Genomic DNA, 12802 nt, shown 5'->3' on the forward strand with positions numbered 1-12802 from the left:
AAGAATTCAGAGTTCTACATTAACATGTTCACAGTCTAGCAGTATCAGTGCAATGAAAGATTTGTACTTACACTGGAAACTGAAACTTCAAAGTTTGTTACTGCTTAGAGTATGGTGAGCCAAAAAGAAAAATAAAACAAAGTACAGAAAAGTACATACATTTAAAAAAATAACAGAGCTTAATATTACAAAATGTATAAAATAATTAAAATATACCATGTTTAAGTACCACGTACCAAACAAGTTTTACTTTCTACATAATAAAAAAACTTTCCAACCCAGTTACGTAAACTGTTAAAGAAGCCACGGTAGAGGCGGGTGACAGCGGGTTATGGTGACGGTTATTTACATAAAAGTAACCGCCCACTTATACTGATAGACGTGGAAATTCCTCGACGCGGGCGGTAGTATTGTTTGGGGTAAAGTTCTACAGAATTGGTGTGGTGTTTCAGCTGGGTGATTGGCACGATGGATACTCTGAAATCAGCTGGTCGTGCTATTATTCGCAGTCCCAGCTTTGCCAAGCAGTCCTGGAGCAGTAAACATAAAAGTAAGTAATATTGCTTAATTTGACTTTTAATTCACTTGGGTAGTCTTAAGTGTCTCTTCTGTTGCTTAAGTTGTAATTATCGTAGACCACCTGTGGACGTAGTTTGAAGTATATAAACTTTGAAGAGCTCATTTCAAGTTAGTACGTACTATGATCTCCCTTCACTGTACAGCGTTTGGAATGTTTAACAGCATATACTATTAGTTTTCTGCATGCTAGTGTGGTTAAGTTGCACGTATGCGTGTACTCCATTTCTTCGGAGTTTATGTATTATGAGCTCCATCTGCTGAAAATTGTTTCCCCACCGTGTTTTTAATTGTTGGGATTGTCTTCCACGTATGAATGGTTCACCTCTAAGTACCAACTTTTCTTGGAGTGAGATGTCCTTTGTCTCTTCCCGGGTACACCACCTTTATGGATGGTCATCAGTCATACTTGGCCACAACACTGCATATTTGTTAATTAATAAAATTACTTTCTAATTGCTGTCATTAGAAAATTCTGATACAGAATCTTTTTCTTGCAAACAACTTGCGTCGTGATTTACTTTGTCTTGGGACAGGCGAGTTTATTGTAGAGTATAATGCAGTTGGCATATTTCCTTCACATTGAGTAAGTCTCTCAGCAGGTTCTTTATTTGCTGGGCGACACTTCTGAGCCTCTGAGGTGGTGGAGCTTACTATTTTTCCGTATTGCAGACTCACTGTTGTCAGTCTTTTTGCCAAGCTCGTCTCATTTAGAGCTGCTAGCTTGGTAACAGTACTGATCTCTTTCTGGGTTGGCCAGAGCACAGACAGAGACGGACACATTGCAGGTTCAAAACCTTTTTAACTCTAAACTTTAGAATGCCTTCCTGGTTCTTATCTGTATTTGTTGTGTGGTTTGGTTCTGCTTTTGTTCAACTTGTGTGTCCCTCGTGTAGTCTTTCAATGAAGAACCTGATCTTTGCAATTAGTCTGTTCAGTGGGGTTGTACATCACCTTTCCTTAGCTGTTCCATTTGACTCTTAAATAAATATATGGTTAATTGTTGTGCTCTGGCATACTTCTGTTCAAGTAGACAGTTGAATTAACAAAAAATATGTAATCTCTCTCTATTTTTCAGGTCTGGTAATTATTCCTAGAGAACATTTAGGTAATACAATGCTAAAATGGGATCTTGTTTTAATGTGGTGTTTATGGTTAAACAATGACTTCTGCATATAGTATTCTAAAAAGCATGTTGTGTGATGCATTTCTTAGTCAAGTAATATTGGCTGTGACCGGTTTAATTTGTCCATTTGCAAATTTAAAAATACTGGTTGATCGGTAAATGGAATCTTTTAAATGAGAAGTGTTGAAGTGGAGTACAGAAATGTGTATGTTTGAGGGTGAAAGTTTTATCAAGTGTATTTATTTATTTACTTATTTATTTATTTACTTATTTATTTACTTACTTATTTATTTATTTACTTTATTTACTTACTTATTTATTTACTTACTTACTTTACCTTACACTCTGAGTGTGTTGGTCCCATTAGGTTACTGTTAATTAAATTTTACAAGCTGAAGCATTGGTATAAATAGTATTTCTGTTTAGTGTCAAGATATCTTTTTGCACATGTGATAAAGTTAGACCAACATGAATTACTTTCTGCAAAATTGTGTAGAGTGGAAAAATGGCATGGATATAAAGGATCAGTTGATGTAAATTCTCAACTGTTTTGTCACCATAACTTGAATGCATCTTTGTTTTTTTGCATCCTCTCTTTGGAGAGAGATTACAACAAAGTGAAAACTGTTAAGGTCCAAATTAAACTTTGTACACAACAAATGGGGTTTGCAACACAGGCATAAGTCATATTTCAGTTTTATTGTTTTGTAGCTAGTTGCTAGTTACAGGTTTTTCTTTGCAGTGCCAAGAAATGTTGATGCTTGGCATGGATAATGAATGGCTTTGCACCCTGCTGTGAGAACTGGCTCATTTGTTTGTTGCTTTATTTTGTTTGTGTTTTAACTGGATGGTGGACTGAGCCCAAGGTACCCATTTCAGTCACATGTGTAAAAGCAGCAAGGCATAGGTACAGTGAGATAGCAAGATGGTTAAAAAGACAGTTGTCATAGTGAGCAGTACAGAATAACAGTAGTGTTTGGAAAACATCTTCCAAAGTATCCATGCATATATTATGAGTACTTGTGATGCCGGACAAGACATTTTGTAGCTTTTAAGTGTATGTTCAATTATACCAATCTCTGTTCAGCAAAGAGTAAAGGTTTTGAAGGCTTAGAGTGTAAAGGGAGTTGAAGTCAAAGGCAAATTATGACAGAATTCAGGTTTAAGAAGTGAAGTACAGTTAAGAGGGGGTTTTAGATCAAAAAGGAATAAGACATTGGGTGACAGTAAATATTTTGTCAGCATCTGCAGGCTGACTTGTTAGATTTTTCTATTTTGGGTATTTTTGAGCTGTTACCAGTAATGGAGTAAGAATTGACAAAGCATGGACTGCTCTGGCTATGTTTAGAGCAGGCTTGAGTAATAGTGGTGTTGTGCATTCCTGTAGCTGTTCTGTAATGATATGCCCTCCCTCTTGCACATGGTGCTGTGTGTTAGGATGCCTATATGGAAGTCAGTGTGCTGTTCTTTAGGAAGCTTGTTTGTATGCTGTATAGGAATATTATTTGGTGCTTAGCTTGTGACTAGTAGATTTAAGTAGTGATCTCTCTTATGGAAAGATCATTCTGATGTCTAAGCAATCAGCGGCAAGGTGTACTCCAGTTGAGGTTATAGGATGTCTTTGCCAATAGCAGTTTGCCCTTTTTAGGTACATGAATTGTATGTTTTAAAACAAACATGTAGGGAAAGTTTAGTCTTAATATACCCCTTCATGTCATTAAATGCAAAACAAAGTATAATTAGGTACTTTGAAGATGTTCACTCTGTGTCTTGGCTTGTGTGCTTCAGTGGCACAACAGGTATAGTATTCTACTTTGGTGCAGAAGGTTTGTGAGTTCTTTTCCCACACAAAGTGGATCGATTGCTGATACTGCAGTGTGTGTGTGTGTGTGTGTGTGTGTGTGTGTGTGTGTGTGTGTGTGTGTGTGTGTGTGTGGGGGGGTGCTGAACTGCGGATTGTCATCCTTCATATGAGATGTTAAACCAGGGCCTCATCTGCCCGAGTTGGTCTTTGCTAAGGTGGATGTAATAGAACCATGGCAGAAGAGTAGAATTTCCCTGATGCCCTGGTCAAACCTCCCTTAGTAGTGTAATACCACTTCTGGTTTCCCCTGAAAAGAAGCTACTAGCCTAGTGGGACTGACTCTGTTAAAAACTGATAGATGTGTGCATAATACAAAGGTAATTGCTTTGTATTTGTACATTTTTTTTAGGTGTATGTCTAACTTTCCCTACAGTTGCAAAGGGATATGTAGTTTAAGGTGGGTATTGAACTGCCCAGAGTTTCTGTAAGGTAACTATATACCAAAGCTCTTAGATCACTTCTGTAGAATCTGTAGTTTAAGTTCTTTCTTTTCTATGTAGTTTTAGTGAAGTTTAGCTGGCCTCTTATCCATTGCTTTTATTGCTTTGACAAGCACCTGAATACCTGATAATTGTCAGGTTTTGAGACATGCAAGGACTTATTATTACTTCTGTCCTAAAATATGAGGTTTGCAAGCATGAATCTAGTGTGCTTGCAGTGTTTTTTTCAGTATTTTGTTATGCTCCCATAACCCAACATGCTACCCATTAACCTCTTTTAGATGTGTAAGTCACTGTAATTTCACTTTCAGTTTTTGGGTATACATTTTTGAAGCTGAATATGTCCCATCTTGGACCATGGAATTGCTACGTCTAATATCTGGTATGTATGCCAGTTTTCTGAAACTGCTTAGATAAGGTCACAGAATGTGTTTGACAAAACTTTGGCGATGTCTTGTGCACTCGTAAAGAGGAAACTAGTTAATGCGAGTTATTAGTAGTGAACTTTTGCATGTTTTCATTTACTTTTCCCTGGTCTTGCAGAGATGCCCTGCTGTGCAGATAGTTTTATATATTAAAAAAAAAAAAAAAAAACTGTTTATTGCAGATGAGATTTGTGGTTCTATAGTAGTCTGTTTTGTTCTGTGTGGTTTTAGTTTGGATAACTTCTGAGGTTTTTGCTGTGCTGCATTTGCAGTTTATTGTGTTTTTTTTTTTCTGGGAATAAGTTTCTCTGAGTATTGGTATAATCAGAAAAAAAGCACGGATACATTTTGGTTTGTGAAGTGTAGCATATCTGCACTGTCTATCCATATTGCTTTAGTGCTGTTAGTGTTCACTTACTCCATGTAGGTTTTTGGAGACTATTTTGCCTGTTGGAATTTCATCTGTATGTAACACCCTAGGAGATTTTAAATGAAAACCTGTGATGAGCGCTTAGTCATAATAGATGGAATCCTTACTGGTAATTTTTCACTTCTTGGGCCTTTTAGTTCACTTGTGTTTAGAGATTACGTATGTCCCACAACAGATGTTGCTTGGGAGGAGATCGGTTTTGATTATGAAATCATTACATGCACTCTCCTCTCTCTTTGGAGCTTGTTTTAGCTGAATATGTTCTCTGACCTGTCTGACTTTAATTCAGTATTTATACTCTTAACTAAATGTTTTATTGTGAAGGGGGAAGCTGCTGCTAACCTTGTAAGGTACTGTAAAATTTGTCCGTGCTTTTTTTCTGTAGTATTGTGTACCCTGATGTGGTGTTGGTCCTCCACATTGGTTCTGTCCATGCATAGGTTTGTACCTTATTGGGCATTCTTGGGAGACTTGGGTTATTTTGAAGTAACATATATAATAAGTGAAGTAAATAATTCCTGAAAGGTTTTAAAGCTTTCCAACTCTGTGTTTATTTTGCAGTCTAGATCATGTGCTCCTTGTTTTAGTTTGTTTTACATGGTCTGTTGCTATTAACACTAGCACCATTTTACTTGAGAGGTGTAAATGTGCAGTTAGATTTGGTTTGTAAAATACTAATATATATATCAAGGTATACAGACCGCTATTACAAACTGGTTCCCTGGTTTAAGATGCCCACATGGGGTGGGAGGGATCTCTTTATGGTGGAAAAGGCAGTTTTCACACACGAGTGACTGGCTTGCTCCTCTGTAGGCTGAACTTTGGTTGTAGTATTAAGGTGTGTATGTGGTATCCTTCTAGTATTGATTCTGAAACTAGCTCCACTCCTTGTATTGATTAGTGTAAAAAGGAATGTGTTGCATTTTGTCTTTATGTTCTGATTAACTTTAGCACTTTGTGAAGAGAGATGGATATTTCTTTTTAATCTTTCACTACTGCTTACATAACTGCAGTATACTACTGTAGCCAGTCTTCGTCCTGAGATGTTTGCACTTATTTTGATGCTTTTTAATTGCCTTCCCTACCATTGAGCCATACTTTCCAGTTTGAATATCATTCCATATTGCCCCTTCATTCCTGCAGACTCTTCTTCCTTTCTAGGGTGAGGGTAAAGGAAGGTTGACAGCTGGGGTTCATGGTTGTCAAGTAGGGTTTCCCTGTTTTGTATGCTTCTAGCAGCCACAGTCTTTGACAGAAGTGGTTCACTTTCCTGCTTTGCATGACCTTCTGTATGGTATGTTTCTCCACAACTGTTATTCAGTCTACAGTGACTGCAAACTACTCAGTGGGCTTGTGCTTCTAGGAGTTCTTTTTTTTTTTTCTTTCTCCAAAATCATAAACAATACAAATACCTATCTAAAGAAAACGGACAACAATCTCGTTCCGAGACTACATCGTCAAGTAAAGGTTACACCTATACTAAGAGAAGGGAGAAGATGCAAGAAAGTCTGGTTATATTACATTCATTTCATATTTAATAGGCACATTTGTCCAGAATTATATCTAGCAAGTAACCCGAATATTTTTGATAATAGCATTTGTCCGCTTCTAGGAGTTCTTATTGCAAGTGCTGAAATCTCAATCCTCCTTTCGGGCACTGCTCTTGCAGTGGAACTCTGTCCATCCTGGTGAGAGAATTCTAACAAACTGCCTTCGCTCCGTATCTGTTTTTCCAACACATCTCCAGTTGGTAGAACAGGAGTTACTTGGGGATAAGTTTAGGCCAAACTTCTGTGCTGCAGAGCAGGCTGTTTCCATTTGGGCCTTTAGATATCAAACAGTGAGCATGTGCATAACTAATGAAGATATGCATTCTGATTTGAAGAAGTGACTGGTCCTATCTGGAAACTGGACTTTCATTTCTTTCTTTCTTGCCCAAATCATTTTACAAACTGTTATGTAGGTGCAAATTACACAGGCATATTCTTGCCTGACAATGTTTTCGGCTTGCAGCTGTTCTGACAGAATTTGTGCTGTGTGCCACTAGACACTTTGAACACCAGTGTTGACAGCATGTGCATCTGAAGTACTACTTTCAGGATTATTACCTTCTCTTTCCCATCTTGAACAGTTGTAACTTGGGCTGCAAAATGGGTCTTTCCAATGATCTTTCCTTCCATCTGTGACTCGCACATAGCTAGCATCTAACAGGATGACCACTAGGCCATCCTACTGTCTTTGTAATACATTTTTACATGTATTGCCTTCTTGCACATGCTGTGTGATCTACTTTGTTTTGTGAATTATACACTACTACTTCTTTTTTGTGTGTGTCTTAATTTCACCATCCATTTTTCTAAACTGCTTTCCCTGATGAGGGCTACCATCCATTTTTCTAAACTGCTTTCCCTGATGAGGGCTGTGGTGGTAATAAGTTGAGCAGGTTGTACCAGACAATCTGTAGCTCAAGTAAAAGGTGTGTTTAAGCCTAATTTCCTTGGATCTGTCTGATTCTGTTTTCACTGGTTCATGGCTACACTACCTCCTTTTGGGAAGCGCCCAAACCACCTGTACTGACCCTGTCAGGAGCAGCAGCTGTACTAAGGTCCTTGCAGATTGTTAAACTTTGTACTGTGCCAGAGTGAGCCCAGATCCTCTCTGAAAAACATTGCTTCTGCTACTTATGATCTCTCTCTAGTTGCTGCCCGAAGCTTGTGACTAAGGTGAGAATAGGAACATAGCATGACATGATCATTTAAGAGTCTTGCCTTTTTGTTTTCCTTTCATTGTCACAAAGTAAAGCACCTGTAGCACTTCTGCTGCACCAGTCATATCGATCCGACTCCTAATCCCTTTCGGGAGGTCCCCAAGGTACTTTTGCCACCTGAGGTACCTCTTCCTCCTGCACTCTCCTTGCAGTCTACACTTTCTGTAAGAGAGCTGTGACTTCTGAAATGGTGGTGCCAGTCTTCATATGGTTTCACACTTTTATTTAGTGAACCTCCCCTTTGCACACTGATCAGTGGCTTGAGATAACCCACTGTACTTTGAAATGGTGCAGAAGCTTTTGAAAATAGTTGTACCAGTAATGTGATTTTTTTTTTGTAGACTAGCACTAAATGGAGATTGGGGCATGCTGAAGTTTTTATGTTCTGTCTTTTCTTGTTTACTCCATTTTCCTCTCCCTATTTAAAACATGTTGATTTGGCTATTGTGCTGCATTTGCACTTCAGCTGTAAACTGAAACCACCTTTTAGTTAAGTTCCGTGGGATCATTTGAGTCCATCTAAGCTACCATCAACTTAAGCAGATGGGACTTAGTGTGTCATCCTTTTTGGATGCAGTGTTAAAGTTTGCAGCACCTTCTTATACTGACTGCAGTGTTGGTAATATCTACCTGGTGTACAAATAGCAGCCTGCGTCGGGTGCACTACCTGCTGTGCCACTCTCATAGAGCTGAGGCTTGAATGAAGTGACAGTACCCAGGAGAGAGAGAAGAAAAGCCAGTGCAAATATGGAAGTGAGAAGGATTCCTTTAATCATGAGTAACGAGAATTTCCAAGCTGAAAAGATGTGGACAGCTGCATCATATTCTTTCTTGGACTTCTGCCTTGCTGTGACAGAGGGTAGGTGAAGCATTTGTGAATTGATGGTTGACTGTTTTTACTGCCATTTTTCCACAGCTGAAGATTGTCTGCTGAAGCACACTTTGGGATTGTGTGTGTGTGTGCTGAAGCACACTTTGGGATTGTGTGTGTGTGTTATAATCTAGACTTCAAGTATTTGGGTAGTGAACTTGTCAAATTTGCAAATTTAGTTTTGCCGATCGTAAAATGTTTGTATGCTGTTCAGCAAAACTAGTGGTGTTTACCTCTTTTTCACTGTTGTGACCTCTTAGTTGGCATTGTTTGGTGGGGGGGGGGGTGCGGGGAGGCTTGTCTCCAACATTTTTTTTCTTGTTCACTGAAGGTGGTTTCAGTGAGAACTTTTCAGACCCTTTACGGTCACTGAAACTACTTTCGACTGACATGATTCCATCAGGGCACAGTGCTTCTTGCTGCTTGTGTAGTGGGACTGAGATGTACGTTCATAGGTTGGTACTTAGCTACTGACCCCAGGGCCTATACAAGCCTAGCCATAACAATTCCCTGGCTATTTCTTCCCACACTATTTACTTCCCTGGACCCCTGTCTAGCAGGGTGACTGACTTGATCAATTTCCCTTCTCCCATCCAGTCATCAATGTTCCTTTTGAAGTGGGCCAAAGAGGTGCTCTGCTTGACATGTCTGGCGTCTATTCCAGAGTCTGGGGAGTCTCTGGGTCGGGAACCTATCCCTCCCGCATGTTTTGTTTGTTGTGATAAGGTTTAGATCCCTGGAGCGTGTGGCTCTGAGAGACTGGGATTTATTTAAGTGTAGCATGTCCAACAGCACTGGGTTTGATATGGCCTTTTATATTAAGCAGATATCGCCTCTGAGTAGACTATATGCGACAGAGGATAGCTGGAGTTCTTTTAAGGCAGTTAGTATAGGGCATCTGCTTTAGGCCTGTGATTTTTTTAGTGAGGCATTTCTGTGGCCTTTCCAGTTGTTGCAGATGTGTTGAGAGGTACATACCAAATGGGGCCATTGTATTCTATAATGGGTCTAATGAGGGATGAGTGCAGTGGGACAATGACCTCCTTTTTTTTCTGGATGAAAAGCCCTTGGTGATGAGGTGTGCCACACAGAAGAATTTCCTGACTGTTGTGGCGATGTGGTTATTGAAGGTGAGACCACTGTCCACCTGTGTCCTCAAGTCTCATCACACATTTGGTGTTTAGTGTACTGCCACCTATATGGTAATTCATGGGTACATGTTTTTTCCCCAAAGGGAATAACTATACATTTCTTGGCATTGAGCTTGAGCCCATAGCTGTGGCACCAAGCATCTCTTTCTTTAAGGCCCTTTTGTAGAGTATCAACATCATTTGGGGATTCAGTAATGGCTCCCAGTTTGCAGTCCTCTGCGAACTTTGTTAGCCAGAGTCCCTTAGTGTTGGACTACTTCAGAGAAGTAGATGCCAAACGAGAGGTCCCAGGACTGAACCCTGAGGTACTCCACTTGTCTGGAGCTGGATTTGTAATCTGCTACTTTTACAGTGTGGGTTCTGTCAGTAAGCCAGTTGGCAACCCATCGAGTGATGTAGGGATTAATGCCCAGCTTAGTAAGCCTTTATCTATGATTCCAGAGTGGGGGATGGTGTCTAAGGCCTTGGTGAGGTCCAGATAGGCTGTGTGGACTCTTACCCTTGTCCATGGCTCTGGAGAATGATTCGAAGAAGTCAATCAGGTTCAGGAGACAAGATTGGCCCTTCACAAACCCAAACTGGGTGGGGGTCAGTGTTTTAAGGTTGCCAATGTCTTTGTTTATAAGTTCCATGGCCTTGCAGATCAGGCCCATCAGACTGATGGGGTGGTAGTTCCCGGGATCCAAGGTGGATCCCCCCTTGTGGAGTGGATAACTGTAGCTGTGCGCCACTGAGCGGGCATGAAGCCTGAGGTGAGGCTTGGGTGAGGTGCCAGTTCATGTACACAGCCTGGGATGTCATCTGGTCCCATGGATGCTGTATTCTTAGCTTTGGAGAGTGCGTCTTTTACCTGTGTGGCCTTTATTGCTGGAATTTGGCAATCTTCCGTTATTGAGATGGGCCATTTAGGGGGTGGGTGAAGTTGGTACTGAATCGATCTGCCAGGATATTGGCAATATCCTTGGGATCAGTATTTTTAATGCCATTCTGTTGTAGCTCAGAGCAGATCTGAGCATTGCCATTTGGATTCTCGACATAGTTATAGAATGCCTTGTGGTTGTCTTTGGAATCTTTGACAATTCTATTTTCGTAACTAGCTTTGGAGGATTTTATGAAGGATCGCAGCTTCTTACTGAGGCTGGTAAGGGAGTTTTTTCATTCTGGGGTTTTCCTTTTTTCTGTAACAGTTTCTTCCTTTTGTTGTAAAGTTTGTTTGTTTATGGCAGGGGACTACCAGATTGGCTTCCTTTGTTTGGAGGAGAGCGTCTTGGTTCTATTTGGCTTGTATTGTATGGCACTAACCTCTATTTCCCAGGCTGGTGTACCCTGTTTGACACCATGTGAATATGACATTGTTTTGAGAAATGTGTAGTTTCCTAGTCATGTTTCAGCTATCCAGATAGTGATGGGAAGAACCTCATCACTGCGTTTATGGTGTGCAATCTGAATCTGTGTAAACGGCAGTTAGCTGAAGATTTTGGAAGCAGTACAACTAACCTGATTGCACTGAGCTTGAGGAGAAGCTTTGAGATGATGAGAAAAAAGCCCATTAGAGTTTTCATAGACTTAGAGAAAGCTGTTTTTGGGCCGCCCTGTGACTGTTTGAAGTCCCAGAAACTGTAATGGCAACCTGTGTAAATGGATGCTTATGGTACAAGTACCAACAGTGTTTCCTGTGGGAGTGTATGAATCTGGTTCAGTTGAGTAGCACTACAGATGGTCTCTAAGGGGGGTGTAATGCAAAACTGAAGGCAGGTGGAATGAAACTGCATGCAGACTAGTAGTCCTTGCATCAGTCTGTGGAAATTGGGAGAATGGAAAATGATGAAATGGATTAATTGCTTCAGGTATCTTTGATAATAATAAGGGAAGTCTGTGGATATGAAAGCTACAGCCAAATGGGAGCAAGATGTGGGTAATGATAGAATGCCAAAGGTGTAAAGTAAGCTGTACAAAACAATGGTGTGACAGAAGTTTTGACAGAGCAGCTAAGGAATCGTTGAAGTGATGAAGAATCCAAGACTAGTAGAAGGGTGTACACCATGGACTACACAAAAATTTGAGGACAAAGCTGAACCCAGATTAGCCCCCAGTTGCAGGTAATGAGTGGGTTCAAGTGGTTTGGCCACCTACTGGTAGGAAAGCAGAAGAGGGTTTGGTAAAGCAAATTTGGGAGATGCTTTTAGATATCAAAAGAAGACAAGGCTGCCCATCCAGCTTTAAAAAAAAAACGCACTTTTTTGTTCTTGCAAATTGAATGGTAACCTGCACCATTTCCACCATCCTTTCAGCCTGCCCTCTCTTGGTCTTTTTCACCATTTACAGTGAAAGATGACACTTGTAAATAATGAGTTAATTTTACTCTGTTAAAGGCTATTGGCCGAGGCGTTGGAGATTTCTTTTTGTATTCTGAATAAATATTTCCTACTACGGAGCTGCTGGTTTGTCGTGTGTGGTACTTCAGTTTTTCCTTTGGTTGTTGTGGTTTTATAATGAGCATCTTTCCTTCCTAATCTGTGAACTTGCCTTGAACTCTTAAACTTCTTTAGGCAGAAGTTCTATTTTCACTTTTTAACCATAGTGAGGCTGCCAACAAGCATTTTCTACGAAAAATAAATATGGTTAAAACAAAGTTGCCCTTGTGTGGAATTTTAGTCTTAAAACTGCAGTAGAACAGCTTTTGATGCATGCAAACGCTACCCTGTGTTGCTTAACTCCGCATGAACACTGCCAAAGCCTACTAAAAGGTTAACTTTGTTTTCTTCATTGTTAACAATGGATATTAACTGTATTGGAAAAGTTGAGAACTCACTTTCTTGAACCAACTGGATAATTGTGGTACAGTTTTAGTAAATGGATTCTGTGCTGATTTTTTCAGGCCCTTTGTGACTATAAAGAGGTTTCACATGCAACTCTTGGGCAAAAGACATGCAACTCTTGGGCAAATCTCCCAACTGTAGTTTTGTGGGACCAAATAGCATCACTGCTTCAAGGCAAAACTTGGAAAGCCTAATTATCATTTGCTATATCTTTGGCTGTCATAGATGCAACAAGCTTGCAGGGCCTATATAATTGCATACCTGAAGTTAGAAGTACTAGTAACCTGTTGCATTATTCTTACACGGGTCTGATGTCAGTCTCCAATAGTGTCC

At 40.1% G+C, this 12802-nt stretch overlaps 1 protein-coding gene across 1 annotated transcript in view; it reads left to right on the forward strand.

Moving 5' to 3' along the window:
- Positions 1–348: 348 nt before the first annotated feature.
- LDLRAP1 (low density lipoprotein receptor adaptor protein 1) overlaps positions 349–12802 on the forward strand; it is a 982852-nt gene continuing 970398 nt past the window's right edge. Inside the window, exon 1 of the mRNA XM_044060079.1 lies at positions 349–550. Within this exon, the coding sequence (XP_043916014.1) occupies positions 469–550 (82 nt within the window). The 5' untranslated portion in view covers positions 349–468. The remainder of the gene's footprint in view (positions 551–12802) is intronic.

Source organism: Protopterus annectens, chromosome 1.part2 (assembly GCF_019279795.1).
Source record: "Protopterus annectens isolate FY-2018-M chromosome 1.part2, PAN1.0, whole genome shotgun sequence".
NCBI lineage: Eukaryota > Metazoa > Chordata > Ceratodontiformes > Protopteridae > Protopterus > Protopterus annectens.